This window comes from Pelophylax lessonae (assembly GCF_965119305.1).
Source record: "Pelophylax lessonae genome assembly, chromosome: 1".
Classification (NCBI taxonomy): domain Eukaryota; kingdom Metazoa; phylum Chordata; class Amphibia; order Anura; family Ranidae; genus Pelophylax; species Pelophylax lessonae.
This window is the reverse complement of record NC_138768.1, coordinates 454,352,804-454,372,606: the sequence shown is the minus strand read 5'-3', so window position 1 is coordinate 454,372,606 and position 19,803 is coordinate 454,352,804. Positions and strand designations below refer to the sequence as shown.

The 19,803-nt window shown below is 41.3% G+C and overlaps 1 protein-coding gene across 1 annotated transcript in view; it reads right to left on the bottom strand.

Moving 5' to 3' along the window:
* Positions 1-19,803, bottom strand: part of CERS1 (ceramide synthase 1) — a 74,403-nt gene that overhangs the window by 31,407 nt on the left and 23,193 nt on the right. Inside the window, exons 2-3 of the mRNA XM_082243057.1 lie at positions 10,433-10,592; positions 4,450-4,630 (exon numbers count right to left, since the gene is read on the bottom strand). Of these exons, the coding sequence (XP_082099183.1) occupies positions 4,450-4,630; positions 10,433-10,592 (341 nt within the window). The remainder of the gene's footprint in view (positions 1-4,449; positions 4,631-10,432; positions 10,593-19,803) is intronic.

Below are 19,803 nucleotides of genomic sequence, written 5' to 3'. Positions count from 1 at the left end.
TATATATATATATATATATATATATATATATATATATATATATATATATATATATATATATATACACACACACACATACGTGTATATAGACGTGTATATGTGTGTATATATATATATATATATGTGTGTGTGTGTACATACATATATATATACATACATACATACAGTACATATATATATATATATATATATTATAAATGTTATGTGTGTGTTTGTGTTTTGTGCAACGTTCAATGTTTGAAATTTCCCTCCCTAGTTCCGCTCCCATGCAGCATTGCTGCTGCAGGGAACGGAACTAGGAAGTCATCACACCGACGGAGGACGGACGAGCGGCGGGGATCTCAGACGGCTGGCGATCACAGCAATGGGAGATCATCGCTGGATCGCCAGGAGAAGGTAAGAGACCGCTGCGCGCTCTGCCCATCCACCCCGAGCGTGACTCGGGGATACCGATAACAGCATGGAAAATCCACCCCGAGCCACGCTCGGGGATACCGCTAGCCAGGTTAAAGCATTTGCTACCCCCCAAAAAAAAAAAAAAAAACAAGAAAAAAAAAAAAAAAAACAGATACTGTTTCCTTAAAGTATGTTATACAGCACAGTGCTTGTGCTGTGTCATTTGGCACACCATACTACCTAAAAAACCTGGCTGATCCTGCCAGTTTCTACCCTCCCCCTGTAAACTGCCACTGTATATCATGATATCATAGCTACGGAGCCCTGATACCGTGGTCAGTGTACTTGCCTCCATCATCTGCAGCTCTCCTTTCTGTCTCCTGTGTCCTCCTCCCCCCTCCCCTCCCTGCTTGTCTACTTGTGTCAGCCCCCGCCCCTACTCTCCTGCTGCTCTCATATTTATAATAAAATAATCCCATCCACTCTGTAATATAACACTAAGTGCTCCTGTGCCTGTCTTATAGAAAAAATATGCCAATCTGTACCTATATCAGAGCGGCTCCCAGCGATCACGTAACCCCTTGGCTCTTTCTCTCCCCCTCTCTTCCCCCCCCTCCCTGGCTGATGTAAGTGGCAGTGCTCAGCCCTGCCCACTTGAGCTGTCAGCCGGGCAGAGGAGAGAGCCCAGGGATCAGCTGATCGCTGGGAGCTGCTCTGATATAGGTATAGATCAGCATATTTTTTTATAAGATAAGCACAGGAGCACTTAGTGTTATATTACAGAGTAGATGGATTACATTTATTTATAGTAGTAGCTTAACAACCACTTTAAGTGGTTAAAGGCATACAGTAAGTACTACTCCACACACCCAAAACTATATACTGTACACATTAATTTTAGACAAAGTAATTAGCCAAATGCTATTGCTGACTTCATAAATCATGCAATTGTTCAGGGCTGCACCTTTCTATTCCTGGCTCACAAATCACAGAAACTCCAACATCAGCATATACATTTAGTTTAAATGGCTTTATCTTAACTATTACAATATACAATATAATGTGACACTGTTGGTCTATCTGTCTCTAGTTAAAGCAACCCTGTTATTATGTAATAAAATTAAAAATAGTCATACCCAGAAAAGAAACAAGCGAATAATTACTTACCTTTCCCACTGCTCACACCATCAGACTGAAGGCCCGTACACAGGATAAGAAAATTGGAAGTAAAATTTCGTCTGACAAACGATCTGCCGATTTTCGGATTGTTAGTATGGTGCTTTCGGCAGCCGATTACGAACTTTCGTACGACAAAAACTGGATGTGCACCCTATAAAATTTTTATCGTACGTGAACACAATGTCCGATTTTCGTTTAATTAGTACAGTTTTCGTCCGAAAAAAATCGTAAGAGCAGGACTAGGCATGCTCGGAAACAAAAGAAACAATACAAAACAAAACATGACATCACTTCTGAAGTTGAATTCTGTCGTACGAGAATATTTCTATGAAAGTAACCTCTTCACTTTCCATACAAGACTAGCATGCAACAAAAAACGGACCAAAATTTGTCCGATAATCTGATCATGTGTACGAGGCTTTACAATTCGGGGGAGATTTACTAAAACTGGTGCACACAAAATCTGGTGCCGCTGTGCATACTAACCAATCACCTTCTATGTTGTATTGTCAAAGCTAAATTGAACAAGTTATTGTTAGAAGCGTATTGGTTACTATGCACAGCTGCCCTGGATTCTGTGTGCACCCGTTTTAGTAAACCTCTCCCTTTGCTTGTGAGAAATCCCAAGCGGAAATCAAAAGAAAAGCAGTTTTGAACTTCAGGGTCCCCCGCAGTGCTCAGTGGATTGGGTCCTATGATGATGTGTACAGTGCTGTATTCTGACCTAGGCCAACAAGGCCCAGGCCTAGGGCGGCACTTTGCAGGGGGGCAGCAAAAAAATATTTCATTACTTGTATAATGACTATGGGCTTCCTATTTATTATACAAATAAGTGAAATAATCCTATAATTACAATCAGTGGCAACAAACACAAGTCCAAATATCTTAAAAGAGTAATGTTACTAATCCCGTGACATAAGGCCGTACTAATGGGCACTGATAAGGCTGCACTGGTGGCCACTGATGGGGCTGCACTGGTGACCACTGATGAGGCCACACTGATATGCTGCACTGATGGGCAGTAAAGAGGTGGCACTGATAAGGCTGCACTGATGAGGCTGAACTTATGGGAACTGATGAAGCTACACTGATGGGCACTGATAGACTGTGGTTATGGTCTGTGGTTTACAGATGACAGGGTCGGTCATAAACAGGAAGGGGTGTGGCCTTTACAGGAAGGAGTGGGTCATATTTAAATTAGGAGGTGCACAAGTTTAGTCAGGCCTAGGGCAGCACAAAACCTAAATACACCACTGGATGTGTAGGTCAGAGGAAGAAACAAGAGAACACTGTAAGGGACCCAGGAAATTGACACTCCCGGAATTGTCAGTTTTCCTTCAGGTTTCAGTCAGGGATTTCTCTCAATCCGATCAGCATCCCTGCAGTGCAGGATAGGTATATATTCACTTGCTTCTTTTTTAGGAATAGCTACAGTCTTGTGAAATGTGATATTTATTGCCAGGGTTACTTTAAAGAATCAGTCCATCCAAAGCTGATATTTCAGTTTTTGGTAGACAACGAAGTGCTAAACCAAACAAAAGTTTATTTTATGACTTGGGAACTCTGTTGGTGAGGTATCTGCGCTTGTGTTCCTGGGTCTGAACATCTGCTGTGGCCAATATGAGGTGTTCCCACACTGTTTGATGCTATTTATTTTATATCATGAAGAATGCAACAGGAGTGAGTTGGAACACACAAAAGGTAGGTAGGAACACCCAAATCTCCCTCTTGAAATATCTAAGACTTAAGAGAAGCCAAGGGCTGACTCGTATCACCTATCTGTGGACTGAGCCCAGTTATAGCCCCCCCAAAGACCCCTACCCCTTCTTTCTTTCTGGAGGGTTTTGGAAAGCAAGCAAAGGACAATTTTAGACTGTACAGGCAACAGCTTGTAATAAAAAATGAAACAATTTATTAAGTAACAAATGTTAAAAGAAAATCATACAATAAATACATTTTTTTGTAGTTAAAAACAATACTAGTGCTGATAGAATTCACTGTGTATATTAATACACCAGAAGAGCTGATAAAGTGAGTCTTCATATGCCTTTCTGGATGTTGTGCCCAACCACTGAGCTTCTTCTTCTTCCATTCCTGCACTGCACACAACCTGGACACAGATGGCATAACTCCTGCTCCCCACACAGCACACAGATGAGATCCGATTCCTTTACACAAAGCCACAGTCTGCACAGTGTGTAGCTGGCTACTGTAGTTGCACTGTCATTCTGACCAGGGAATTTCACAGGTCAGAATTGCAACATAACAGCCAGCCTTACACTGTGTAGATCATGACTGTGTAAAAGAGAATCCAATCTCAGCTATGTGCTGTGTGGGGGGAGGAGCTCTGCTGAGTCTCTGTCCCCATGTCCTGCCAGCAATGACCCTTTCCTCTGCCCTGCCAGCAGTGATCCCGGTGTTTCAACCTGCCAACAGTGACCCCTGTCCTCTGTCCTGCCAGCAGTGACCCCTGTCTTCTTTCCTGCTGACCCCTATGCTCTTCCCTACTTACCCCGGTCTTCCGCCCTGCTGATCCCTGTCCTCCTCCCTACTGATCCCTTGTCATCTGCCCTACTAACCTCCTGTAAACTCCTGTACACTCCCCTGTTGACCTTCCATCTTCTAGCCTGTTGACACCCTGTACACTGCCCCACTGACCCTTTGACACGCCACTACAAAATAATGGACTCTGTACAATGTCCTACAAACTGCTGACCCTATCCTCTGCCCTGCTGACCCCCTTGTACACTGCCCCTCTGAACTTCCATCCTCTGCCTCCTTGACTTTTTGTACTGCACCCCCACATCAGATCTGGCCCTGAGGCTAGTGTGGAAGGATATTTTCAGATTGGTACAGGTCCAATATTTAACTTACCGGAAAGCATAGGAGAAAAGTATAAGTGTAAAGGTGACTAAATGGTGCAGAATCATGACAACGGAGTCCTTTCTCCATGCATCCATATATAGGGTTGCGTATGTTGAATGTGCGTAGAAACTGCCTTGAACCAAATACAGAAGGGCAATTTCAGTGGGAACATCTGCTCCTGATGTCCAACCTAAGTTTCAGCAAAAGACCACAAAAAAAATTAAACAGAGATCAGTTTAATGTGAATCAGATTCAGCAACAGGTTTTCTTTTTTTAAAGCAGAACACCAAAGATGCATATATTTACCTTTCTTTCTCTCTCCCTGCTTCTCCGTTGAACTGCAGGGAGCAAAAGGAAATCACAGTGTAGGCTATGAGCCCTCAGTGACATAGTTCATTTAGGGCTAAGGGGTTTATGTTTGACAACACTTACTAGCCCAGAACTGAAGTATGGAGTTAGTCACATGCTTCTCTATACCCAAAAGTATTGGATGTCTCCCAGTTCTGAAAAGAGCAGCAGGGGAACTAAAGAAACCTAATATATGCGGGGGTGGAAAAAAGCAAACCTGATTGGAAAAAATATGGGTTTGCTGTAAAGGAGAACTCCACAAAGTACTTTTTCCATCTAAAAAGGACACATAACTTATATTTAAAAATCTTCAACCCTTTCAAGGAAGAAAATAAAACTTGTAACTATTATACCTATATGATTTGAATCTTTGCGTGTACATAGCCACCTCTACTAAAACACATGTCAATGCTAAACAAGTCTAATAAAGGGAATGACAACTTTTCCTTTCTTGTAAGTCATACGTTCTCAAAATATAAAGTTGATTCAGTTTTTCTCCAGACACCTGTGCTGCAGTATGCAGGTGTGACTACAAGCTCCATAGAGATGAATAGGAGAGATGAGTTGGAACTGGTAATTGTTCCGGCGCCGTAAAGTTTATTTCCACTTTTGCAGTCAAATTGGGCTAACACCTACTTTGACCCAGGGAACCTGGACAGGAGCAGCAGCGGCATTTACTGGAACTTAAGAATATTGGATGTGTTACTCCTGCACTACCTAATGTGAAGATATAAGGTGTCAAAAGATATACTATATATTGTCAAAATATATATTGTGAAAAGTATTGGGACGCCTGCCTTTACACGCATATGAACGTTAAGGACATCCTAGTCTTAGTCATTAGGGTTCAATATTAAGTTGGCCCACCCTTTGCAGCCATAACAGACAGCCATGTCTTTATGGACCTTGCTTTGTGCACTGGTTCAAATCATTTGGTGGAGGGAGGATTATGGTGCGGGGTTGTTTTTCAGGGGTTGGGCTTGGCCCCTTAGTTCCAGTGAAGGGAACTCTTAAGGCCTCGGTATACCAAGACATTATGGACAATTTCATGTTCCCAACTTTGTGGGAACAGTTTGGGGATGGCCCCTTCCTGTTCCAACATGACTGCGCACCAGTGCACAAAGCAAAGTCCATAAAGACATGGATGAGTGAGTTTGGGGTGGAGGAAGTTGACTGCCCTGCACAGAGTCCTAACCTCATCCCAATAGAACACCTTTGGGATGAATTAGTGTGGAGACAGCAAGCCAGGCCATCTCGTCCAACATTAGTGGCTGATCTCACAAATACGCTTCTGGAAGAATGTTAAAACATTCCCATAGACACATTCATAAACCTTGTGGACAGCCTTCCAAGAAGAGTTGAAGCTGTTATAGCTTTAAAAGGGTGGGCCAAATCAATACTGAACCCTACAGACTAAGACTGGGATGCCATTAAAGTTTATGTGCGTGTAGAGGCAGGTGTCCCAATACTTTTGACAATATAGTGTATATTGATGTGGAGCTGCTGCTGACATCAATGTGCGTTTCCACACTGAGTGCTAATACAATACAAATGTGCTCAAATTAAACAAATAAAGGCTAAGGTTACCATCGATTAATGCAATAATTTTCTCAGCAATAAGTTGTTGCCCAGCTTAATGAGTCAAACATTCATATACATAAAAGTCAAGCAAAATAAAAATACATCCAATGTGTTTAATTATGTGATAATTGTGTCAAAAGGGGTCACTGTGATTTCTCCATATTGCGTGTGGGTGCCTGAAATCCTCATACACTTTGTGCCACCCTAGTGCTCTGTGCTCTCAGAACTCTCATCTCAAATTAGGTGTCATATAGCGCATATATGATTATCCTCTCCAGTTAGGAGTGGTGATCACCTCTTCCTCTCTCCATCTGGGGGGGCCCTTCGTTGGTACCTTTTCCTGGACCCAATACGTGGGATATTGTACCGTTAATAACCAATCCGGTTAATGCTGCCTGCATGCCTCTCTAATGTATGGGTAGATAGCCTCTTATGGTGCAGTATTGTGATGGTTTAAAAATGTCCTATTTAAAATTCAATGCACTTACATTTTAAAAGATTCAAACAAGCTTAAATTTAAAATTATATATAATGCCAGTTCCAGTCCGCAGCTGTCTCCGCTCACCCTACGCGTTATGTCACGGGTCACGTGACTTCATCAGGGGCTCTGAGGGGGGTCCCCCTGATTCTTTAATATTTTTACTATGATATTTGTTCTATTAGATTGGTTGTGGAGGGGGAGAGATTGGCTGAAAAATCACCTAGGATAGATTGGCACCTTCCCCATGGAAAAAATGTGTAAAGAAAAGGGGGGGGGGGTATCTAAGTCTGCCAAAATGGGTAGAGTTAGAACCAAAGGGGATTTAAATGTGCCTCTAGAAAAAAGATCAATACAAAATAATTTTCTAAAAAATATACCAAAGTTTATTAGATGTATTTAAAAACATGTAACATACACACAATACATAAACAATGTATGTGATAAAAACAAGCATTACATATATTGTGAAGCAGACCATCGAATTATTGCATATTGATGAGCCTACAGGGGCTGTGTTGTTGATCAAACTGATGCCGGAACTACGCGTTTCGCTATAATGCTTCGTCAGGCTTCAGCTGTTTGAGCAGATTCATAATACATATACAAAGATAGTCCTCAATCACTGGTCAGAGTAGGCTAGAACCTATTAAGCAGAAGGTGTATGTATAAATCACTTGATGTCCTAAAACAGGGGTGTAGCCGGCAGCTCCCCAATAAAAGTGGTTGGCGAAAATCTTCTTTGTGTGATAAAAGTTCAGACAGTGATAAGTTGCTGCATGCACATTCACTGATTATTGTCCAAAAAAAGACAACAGCGAATGAAGGGGGTGCAGGGAGGGAAGTGACAAGGAAGGGTGAAGGAATCCAAGTATAATCGGGCCGGTCCGCACCACTATCGGAAGGATATACGGATTATCACATTAATATATATACTCCAGACCATCCTCTAAAGGATGGCTCTTTAAACTTAAAGATTGAACAACCACACTATAGATGTAATCCTTTTTTGGAGGAATATTTTCCTTTCCCAATTATACTTGGATTCCTTCACCCTTCCTTGTCACTTCCCTCCCCCCCCCCCTTCATTCGCTGTTGTCTTTTTTGGACAATAATCAGTGAATGTGCATACAGCAACTTATCACTGTCTGAACTTATATCACACGAAGAAGTTTTTCGCCAACCACTTTTATTGGGGAGCTGCCGGCTACACCCCAGTTTTAGGTTATCAAGTGATTTATACATACACCTTCCACTTAATAGGTTCTAACCTACACTGACCAGTGATTGAGGACTATCTTTGTATATGTATTATGAATCTGCTCAAACAGCTAGAAACGGACAAAGCATTATAGCGAAACGCGTAGTTCCAGCATCAGTTTGATCAACAACACAGCCCCTGTGGGCTCATCAATATGCAATGATTCGATGGTCTGCTTCACGATATATGTAATGCTTGTCCTTATCACATACATTGTTTATGTATTGTGTGTATGTTACATATTTTTAAATACATCTAATAAACTTTGGTATCTTTTTTAGAAAATGTAAGTATTTTGTATTGATCTTTTTTCTAGAGGCACATTTAAATCTCCTTTGGTTCTAACTCTACCCATTTGGGCAGACTTAGATACCCCCCATTTGTTTTATTAGATTTTTTTCTAAGTTGTTCCTACTATTTAGCTAGGTCTTGCTAGGTAATTTCTTTAAAAACAGGGGGCACCAAACCCCAGTAAACTTTGATCTCTTGCATGTTGTTAAGGTTGCCTACCTCTAACCTACTTTATATTTGTCACATGCCCCCATGCACATAGCATACATTAAAAAAAAAATTGAAAATTGCAGCTTATCATTTTTTTTTTTTTTTCACAAAAAGGTGCTTTATTAAGGTAATTAAAGCATATGACAAAATAGCATTTTTATGCTCTATGCTACAACTTACAGCACGGAAAAATAATGCATAGTTATTTGTTTATAATGGGGATAGGCAGCTGTGTTTGCCATGATTATCTGTTTGCTTTGTGCAGGAAAATATTCATTAACAATTGTAACTAAATTTAAACACTGTCTGCCCTAAGAAAGGGTTCCATTGTGTGTTAAACAGGACAGACACTGTTTAAAAAACCTAGCAGTCAGCCATGACACCTTTTCCTGAGAAACATCTAGAAAATATAAAAAAAATAAAAATAAAAAAAAACATTTTAGGTATGGTTTGTGAGTGGAAATGCGTAACAAACATAATGGGGCTTTCTCAAATTTGACTGCAAGAGTGGAAATACATTAGAACCAGCTGCTCCATGTCTGGTATTAGTAAGTTTAAGGCTGGGTTCACACCTAATACCGATGCGGCTCACAGCAGGGGTCCGGTGCATCCCTGTTCTCCATTTCAGGAAGGAATCAGGTTCGAATTTTTGCCTGAATTTAGGCCTGAAACGGAGACAAAGGCTCACAGAACCCCTGTGCAATGAGCTCCGCGGCAGCCCTGGAGATGTGTGAACCGGCTCCATTGAGAGCCGGTCACAATCTCCTGTCATTAAAATTGGATGCGGGGAAACCCGCATCCAATTCGGATAAGTGTGAACCCAGCATAAGTTCCTGAAAGAAAGCAAACAGAAGTGAGGGGTGGACAGGAGTTAACATCTACCCTTTAAAACAGTTGATTTTTCAAGCCCTGGACTGACGCAGGGGTAGGTGGATGTAAATAGACACAAACTACGGCCCTCCAGCTGTTGCGAAACTACACATCCAGACATGACTAGCTACACAATACAGACATGACTAGGCATGATGGGAATTGTAGTTCCTGAACAACTGGAGGGCCGTAGTTTGAAGACCCCTGCTTTAAAGAGACCAGTCCCTTTTCACACAGGCTTGAAAAATCAACAGGTGGACCTGATTGGAAGCTCCCTGCAGGTCTATGGGCAGGCGGTTGTGTCTATTTACATCCACCTACCCCTGCGTCTGTCCAGGTCTTGAAATAAATGGAAAAGGACTGTATTTCTGGACCTAAACGTGATGGATTGGAGGTAGCCTAATGTCAATGGACACAGGCTCCTCTACATTGGTGGTAGAAAGTGCCCCCTATTTTGAAGATCAGAGGAGAAGTGCCTCCATTAATCTGGCCATAGATGCTTCAAATCTCGGCTGGTTTAGCAGGGAGCAGTCCCAAGTCCATCCATCAATCCATTGGAACACCCAGCATGTCAGATTTTTACACACGATTATTGCAAGTGGCTATAACCGCTAGCAATATTCACTGAATTCCCCCAAATCGGGAGAACACAATAGCTCCACAGTAGGGATTCCCCCATCAACACAGCCAGTCAAGTGATTTTTGAGGTACCAGAAAACCACATCATCTATGGCCTCCCTTACAATGGCGGTCAGCAGAAAAGAGCCCCTTACATTTATGTTAGAAGGACAAGGGCCCTCATACTGGTGGCCAGCTAGAGGAACAATGACTTTTACATTAGCGGTTTCGATAGAGTTTAGTCAAGGAACCTCTAGCAACCTCTGAAGGAATCCTAGAGTTCCCTGAAACTGAAAACTCCATGAAAGTTTCCATATGTACATCTTTACACATACCGCGGAATGTAGAGGGTGGGTCGTGAAAGAAGTTGTGCTTGGTGAAGAAGAGAAGATACGAGCAATAGGACCATGATGCACAGTAGAAAAGGAATTTCCAGGCACTCTCAGGAACTTTCTCTGCTTCTTTTGGCCGCAATCGGCACCATTTACTAAATGGCTGTAAAGAGATGAAGAAACACATACTATAGGTTCAGAGCCTGAACACATACATAAAATACATTTGTGGTAACGAAAAAGAAATCTGCTGAAGAAAATATTGTGCATTAAGAGGGCCTTTGAGCTAAAATCACAATGCACATGAGTCTTCAGAAAGCTTTTAGTGCCTAAGGAATTGCTCTGCAGTGAATAATTGGGACACGTCATGCTTAGTGAATCAGAGACTTCGCAATGATTGAAGTCATCTGTGCCAAGAAATCTGACAGTATCTTCACACAGCTGTTCTGCAATGGAATGAAAGAGACTTTCTCCATTGACTACATAATGTCATTGATAACCCCACTAAAAGAACCAGAGCTACTGTATATAAATATGCCCCTAGTCAGGATGTAGTGTGAATGAAAGTTTACAATTTGTGGGCATAGATATACGGGGAGTCACTAGGTTCTTTTCTGCTGTCAGCTTGCTATGTTTAGGATGGGAGGTAATCGTACCTCTTGTAACCCTCAGCACTTTTCCTGTGCTATTCCCTGAAGTCTAAATTTAGTTACCAGCTATCAGGAGATATAAACAAGGGACATGCTTCATATAGCACATATAGAAGGCCCAACATATTACAACGTGCTCTATATAAGCTATTTACAATAGAGCTGCTCCCGGCAAACAGACCAGGCTCAATATCAATTCATATGGTGCATGTGTTTAATGTGAGGTACAGATATGCATAATATAGAAATAGGAATTTTGAATGGGCTTCCAACTCACCAAAATTCACAAAAAAAATAAAAAAACAGACATGTACCACTTTTTAATGCAGCACACCACAAAGAATGACAATTGATTGCACTGTTGCATGCATTTTGATAGCATGCAGTAAACATTTTAACCACTTGCCGACCGCCGCACGACTATCTACGTCGGCGGTCAGCCCCTCACAGGCAAAGTGACGTAGGTCTACGTCACTAGCTTGTGAGGGTCTAGGGAGCGAGCGCGCGCCCCCGGAGGCGCGCTCCCGCTCCCGAGTGGTCACGGACCCCCCCGCGCGTGTGACCGGCGGACCCGATGTCCGCCGGCCACTCTGCGATCGGCGGGGGAGAGGGAGAAAGTCAGGCAGCTTGTGTAAACAAGCTGCCTGTCATTCTCCTCGCTGTATGAGAGCTGATCATCTGGATCTACTATGTAGATCCGTTGATCACTCTGCATACAGCTGAAGCCCCAGCCAATCACAGTTAGAATCACGCCCCTAGGGACACACACAGCCCCTCCCTCTCAAATAAAGTTAACCCCTTCACTACCAGTGTATTTTTACAGTAACAGTGCATATGTATAGCACTGATTACTGTAGAAATGTCACTGGTAACCCCAAAAGTGTCAAAAATGTCAGTCAAGGGTCCGATCTGTCCGCCGCAATGTCGCAGTACCGCAAAAAAAATCGCAGATCGCCGCCATTACGCGTTAAAAAAAAAAACAACAAAAATGACAAAAATCTTTCCCTTAGTTAGTAAACGCAATAACTTTTGCGCAAACCAATCAAAATACGCTTTTTGCGATTTTTTTTACCAAACATAGGTAGCATAAAACAAATTGGCCGAAAATTTTAAAAAATTTTGATTTTTACATTTTTTTTGGGGGAATTTCATATAAAAAAAAAGGGAAAAATATTGCTATTTTTGCAAAATGGACGCTCTTTTTTTGTTTATAGCGCGTGATCAAAAAATCGCACAGGTGATCAAATACCGCCAAAAGAAAGCTCTGTTTGTGGGAAAAAAAGGACGCCAAATTCGTTTAGGTACAGTGTCGCACGACCGCGCAATTCTCCGTTAAAATCACGCAGTGCCGAATCGCAAAATACCCCCTGGTCGGAATGGGGGTAAAATCTTCCGGGGCTTAAGTGGTTAACCATGCATTACCACCAAGCACTAGCATAAAGCAGTGTACGGCGGCCGGATCTTCTGCCCGATATTGTGAGCCCCGGCTTCCGTCTCCTGCGACGTGACGCTCGCAGGGGGGGGGTGGAACCGGCGGCAAATTCAAATAGTAAAACACACAAACACACTGATATATTGTAATGCTATTGGATTACATTACAAAATAAAATAAATTGACATTAGTTTGCCCCCCAGGGCCCTTTCCTGCAGTTTTACTGTACTATATATATATATATATATATATATATATATATATATATATATACACACACACACACATGTATATATATATATATATATATATATATATATATATATATATATATATATATATACACACACATACACACACACACATACAGTGCCTTGCGAAAGTATTCGGCCCCCTTGAACTTTTCGACCTTTTGCCACATTTCAGGCTTCAAACATAAAGATATAAAACTGTAATTTTTTTGTGAAGAATCAACAACAAGTGGGACACAATCATAAAGTGGAACGAAATGTATTGGATATTTCAAACTTTTTTAACAAATAAAAAACTGAAAAATTGGGCGTGCACATTTATTCAGCCCCTTTCCTTTCAGTGCAGCAAACTCTCTCCAGAAGTTCAGTGAGGATCTCTGAATGATCCAATGTTGACCTAAATGACTAATGATGATAAATAGAATCCACCTGTGTGTAATCAAGTCTCTGTATAAATGCACCTGCACTGTGATAGTCTCAGAGGTCCGTTTAAAGAGCAGAGAGCATCATGAAGAACAAGGAACACACCAGGCAGGTCCGAGATACTGTTGTGGAGAAGTTTAAAGCCGGATTTGGATACAAAAAGATTTCCCAAGCTTTAAACATCCCAAGGAGCACTGTGCAAGCGATAATATTGAAATGGAAGGAGTATCAGACCACTGCAAATCTACGAAGACCTGGCCGTCCCTCTAAACTTTCAGCTCATACAAGGAGAAGACTGATCAGAGATGCAGCCAAGAGGCCCATGATCACTCTGGATGAACTGCAGAGATCTACAGCTGAGGTGGGAGACTCTGTCCATAGGACAACAATCAGTCGTATACTGCACAAATCTGGCCTTTATGGAAGAGTGGAAGAAGAAAGCCATTTCTTAAAGATATCCATAAAAAGTTTTGCTTAAAGTTTGCCACAAGCCACCTGGGAGACACACCAAACATGTGGAAGAAGGTGCTCTGGGCAGATGAAACTAAAATCAAACTTTTTGGCAACAATGCAAAACGTTATGTTTGGGGTAAAAGCAACACAGCTCATCACCCTGAACACACCATACCCACTGTCAAACATGGTGGTGGCAGCATCATGGTTTAGGCCTGATTTTCTTCAGCAGGGACAGGGAAGATGGTTAAAATTGATGGGAAGATGGATGGAGCCAAATACAGGACCATTCTGGAAGAAAACCTGATGGAGTCTGCAAAAGACCTGAGACTGGGACGGAGATTTGTCTTCCAACAAGACAATGATCCAAAACATAAAGCAAAATCTACAATGGAATGGTTCACAAATAAACATATCCAGGTGTTAGAATGGCCAAGTCAAAGTCCAGACCTGAATCCAATCAAGAATCTGTGGAAAGAACTGAAAACTTCTGTTCACAAACGCTCTCCATCCAACCTCACTGAGCTCGAGCTGTTTTGCAAGGAGGAATGGGCAAAAATTTCAGTCTCTCGATGTGCAAAACTGATAGAGACATACCCCAAGCGACATACAGCTGTAATCGCAGCAAAAGGTGGCGCTACAAATTATTAACTTAAGGGGGCTGAATAATTTTGCACGCCCAATTTTTCAGTTTTTTATTTGTTAAAAAAAGTTTGAACTATCCAATAAATTTCGTTCCACTTCATGATTGTGTCCCACTTGTTGTTGATTCTTCACAAAAAATGACAGTTTTATATCTTTATGCTTGAAGCCTGAAATGTGGAAAAAGGTAGAAAATTTCAAGGGGGCCGAATACTTTCGCAAGGCACTGTATATATATATATATATATATATATATATATATATATATTATACTTTAACTTATTTATAGTTTTTTTTTTATATTATAATTTATGATTTTGTGTTTCAAACTTTATCATACCCAAGATGTTATAAAGAAGAACGCACAGTAAAAAAAAATCATATGTAAATAGTTGGTTTAGGCTGCTCGTCCTTAAGCACTACATGCAAAATAATTGTACCACTTTCAGCACCTAAAATCAGAAACAATCATACCGCCAGGGAGGTTAAAGCAGCTAATGGCTAAATGGCTAATTGGGCCCAGTTTGGACATTTTCACTCAGGGGTGTACTGACTTTTGTTGCCAGTGGTTTAGACATTAATGGCTGTGTGTTGAGTTATTTTGAGGGGACAGCAAATTTACACTGTTATACAAGCTGTACACTCACTACTTTACATTGTAGAAAAGTGTAATTTCTTCAGTGTTGTCTCATGAAAAGATATAATAAAATATTTACAAAAATGTGAGGGGTGTACTCACTTTTGTGAGATACTGTAAGTCCATGTGATCTTTCGGAGCTATTCCCTTTGTTTAAATATGCAAATGTAGTTCTACAGTGATTTCTTAAAAAAAAAAAATGAATGGAAAGGAGGAAAAAAAAAATAATAATATGTACTTTCATATACAAAACAAAACCCCCATTGTTAGAGATGATAAATAGGAATTGTCAAAGAATGTAAGGGGAAATTCTCATGAATTGTTGCTGTGCATTACACACTTGAGTCTGACAGCCCACGCTAACACTGCATACATCCTGTTAACCACTGTGGTATGACTACCTCCGCTTTAAGCTGATTCAAGCCTGCTTACCGTGTGCATGTTGTAAAGCTTGTGCTGAGTGTCGGGACAATGAAGTTACAGTTTCTCACATAAGCACAAAGAAACAACTCATCTGTATTGAAGAAATGGGCCCATACAGAATTCTAATTCTCTATATCATCTCTGCACTCCTGGGTTATAATCCTTTACTTTTCACAAATAACAGAAACATAGCGATGCAAAGCATACTATTCAAAACATTTTATTATTTTTTTTATTTAGGGGTGGGATGACCATGCACATGTATTGCTTTTTCAACCTTTATAAGGCTACACTCACATGGGTGCATATCTGTAAATAGTGTGCAATTAAACATCCTAAGGGCCCTTTCACACGGGCGGTCCGATTAGGTCCGCCTGTCAGTTTTTCAGGTGGACCTGATCGGACCCTTCAATCTCCTCTATGGAGTGGCGGATGTCCACCTGCCGCCATCTGATCCGATCCTGCCTACAAAAACTAGGCGGATGGTGGTCCTATTTTCCATCTGTCTGGTGGATGAAAAAGGATCAAATGGAAATGGACAGGTGGTCTGTTTCCAACCGATTTCCCCATAGAAGAGAGCAGGACTGTGTCCATGTCAACTCTGCACAGTTAGAGGACACGGACCTGTCATCCACCTGATCAGCAATTATCAGCGAGCGAACTCCCGCTGAGCAAGCGAAATCCGTAACAAGGAGGTGCCCGTGTGAATGAACCCTAAGGCCAGGTTCACATTGTATGACTGTCGATCCAGCTTTGCCCTGCGACATCAGTCCTATGTCGGTCCTACTTCCATCCGTCTAGATTGAACAGCATACGATTTTGCTCCAACTTTGAGATTGTCTGACTTGTCTTTTGACCAATCAAAACAATTCCAGTGCGACTTGTGTTGGACCGATTAAGACGGCTCTCATAGGGAACCATTGATCTGTACACATCATGCGACATGTGCTCCCAAAGTCGGAGCGTATGTCGCACCAGTGTGAACCAGGCTTTATACTATAGCCGCATACAAACTGCCTGATTAGCTGCAGCCATTTGTGTGCAGCCAGAAGTCCGGGGGAAACCTTGTCCCTGGGCACACACTGGGATTGATTTACTAAAACTGGAAATTGTAAAATCTGGTGCAGCTCTGCATACAAACCAATCAGCTTTCAGGTAATTTGTCAAAGCTTAATTGAACACGTTGAAGATAGAAGCTTATTGGCATTGAATAAAGAGGGGGTTTTTTGGTGTCTCAAGCCAAAGTGGTGGGACTTTGTGGGCAAGTAAGTATCAATTCAAAATGAGTAAAAAATGTATCTAAATTTATTCCAATAATACATAAAGATAAATAAAAGTAAATATATATATCAATGATGTGAGCATTTGTGTTGGGTACATTTGAGATACATTTTTTACTCATTTTGAATTGATACTTACTTGCCCACAAAGTCCCACCACTTTGGCTTGAGACACCAAAAAACCCCCTCTTTATTCCAAGACACAGGGACGGAGGCAAAACCTACTCATACCACCCTAAGATCAAAAACCCCCACCCCCTCGCTTATTGGCATTGATGCATTCACACTAACTACCAGCAAGAATAAGTCCTTACATTTAAAGAGAACCTATCATATCAGATCCATCATGTCTGTTAGCGGGCATCCACTCAACTGCTGCCGCCGTGTTCCTCATCTTGTTGTGTCACTGCCACATCACCAGCCGCCCCATTAAAGTGAATGGGACTGTTGGTAAGTCAACAACGGGTCAGAGGAGGAGCCCTGTGGGACAGAGACGACAGTTATTACAGTAACAGTGCATATTTTTAGCACTGATTACTGTAGTAATGTCACTGGTCCCCCCAAAAGTGTCAAAAAAGTCAGTTAGGGGTCCGATCTGTCCGCTGCAATGTCACCATCCCACTAAAAATTGCAGATCGCCGCCATTACTAGTAAAAATAAATAAAAAGGACTTAAATCTTTCCCCTAGTTTGTTGACGCGATACCTTTTGTGCAAACCAATCAAAATACGCTTATTGGGATTTTTTTTTAACAAAAATATGAAGCAGAATACAAATTGACCTAAAATGATGAACAAATTTGAATTTGATTAAAAAAAGTATTTTTTTGGGGAATGCTATACAGCAGAAAGTGAAAAATATTGTTTTTTTTTTTTTTTTGTTTTTTTTCAGAATTGTTGCTTTTTTTGTTTATAGTGTAAAAAATAAAAATTGCACAGGTGATCATATACCACCCAAAAAAAAATCTCTATTTGTGGGGGAAAAAAAGGACATCAATTTATTAATGTCCTGTATCAAATTTATTTGGGTACAGCATCGCACGACCGCGCAATTGTCAGTTAAATTAACGTAGTGCCAAATCGCAAAAAATGGCCTGGTCCTTAACCACTTAAGCCCCGGAGGATTTGGCTGCTAAACGACCAGGGGGTATTTTGCGATTCGGCACTGCGTGACTTTAACGGACAATTGCGCGGTCATGCGACGCTGTACCTAAACGAATTTGGCGTCCTTTTTTTCCCACAAACAGAGCTTTCTTTTGGTGGTATTTGATCACCTATGCGATTTTTTGATCATGCGCTATAAACAAAAAAAGAGCGTAAATTTTGCAAAAATAGCAATATTTTTCACATTTTTTTTATATGAAATTCCCCCCCAAAAAATGTAGAAAATCAAAATTTTTTAACATTTTCAGCCAATTTGTTTTATGCTACCTATGTTTGGTAAAAAAAAAAAAAATCGCAAAAAGCGTATTTTGATTGGTTTGCGCAAAAGTTATCGCGTTTACTAACAAAGGGAAAGATTTTTGTCATTTTTGTTGTTTTTTTTTTTTAACGCGTAATGGCGGCGATCTGCGATTTTTTTTGCGGTACTGCGACATTGGGGCGGACAGATCGGACCCTTGACTGACATTTTTGACACTTTTGGGGGTACCAGTGACATTTCTACAGTAATAAGTGCTATACATATGTACTGTTACTGTAAAAATCCACTGGTAGTGAAGGGGTTAACTTTATTTGGGAGGGAGGGGCTGTGTGTGTCCCTAGGGGCGTGCTTTCTACTGTGATTGGCTGTGGCTTGAGCTGTAAGGGCACTGATCAACGGATCTACATAGTAGATCCGTGTGATCAGTGTCTTTACACCGAGGAGAATGACAGGCAGCTTGTTTACACAAGCTGCCTGACTTTCTCCCTCTCCCCCGCCGATCGCAGAGTGGCCGGCGGACATCGAGTCCGCCGGTCACACGCGCGGGGGGGGTCCGTGACCACGCGGGAGCGCGCCTCCGGGGGCACGCGCTCGCTCCCTAGACCCTCACAAGCAAGCGACGTAGACCTACGTCAGTTTGCCTGTGAGGGGCTGACCGCCGACGTAGATAGTCGTGCGGCGGTCGGCAAGTGGTTAAGGGGGAAAATCTTCCGGTCCAGAAGTGGTTAATCAGATATGCGGCCAGGAGGCAGTAAAAGCAGACAGCTGAGCTACAGTTTTACTGTCCACCTAAACAAGGGCAGGCAACTGCTACAGCTGTACACATATTGCGGCTTTGCCAAAAATGAAGTGTTCAGAGGGCAGTACTGGCCCGTTCAAGTTAAAGGGGACTGTAATACAAAAACGTGTACACAGGGAGAACAAACATACTCCATGCAGGTAGTGCCCCTTGGTAGAAAGGGAACCATGGACTCCAACATTACTAAGCCGCTGTGCTGCCAATTTCAGCATTACCTAAACATAGACTACTCAGCACTACTGGGATCCTCCCTTTCCCCACTAAATCCCAAGCATAGTAGATTTCTGAATACAGTAACTTGTCCGTTGTAAAGGTTATTATTTTTACATTTTTCATATGCTGCTGAGCATCCTCATAAACGGTCTTTTACATAAGTGCACCTTTTATTGGAAAATAAGAAGCTATGAAAAAAACATGTTCTAGTGTAACCTTTCTACAAATCAGGTTGGTACCACTGAGTTAACCAGGTTGCTATGGAGACAGAAGGATGACAGTGCTTCTGCAGCTGCAGACCTCCAGCTATACTTGCATCCCTAGTTTCTGAACTGCATTTGGATCATGTTTTTATTGCTTTTGTGCTATGGCACATTTATCCTGGATCAGTTTACAGTGAAGTCATATTCAGATCCGTTTAACCACCTCCTTCCCAAGCCTATTCTGACACTTTGCTCCTACATGTAAAAATTGACTTTTTTTTTTGCTAGAAAATTACTTAGAATATCCAAACATTATATATATATATATACACAGAGTATATATATATATATATATATATATATATATATATATATATTTTAGCAGAGACCCTATATAATAAAATAATGTGTGTTGCAATTTTTTATGCCACACTGTATTTGCGCAGCGGTTTTTCAAATGCTATTTTTTCAGGGAAAAAAACACATTCATGCATTAAAAAAAAAAAAAAAAAAAAAACAGTAAAGTTTGCCCAATTTTTTTTGTATA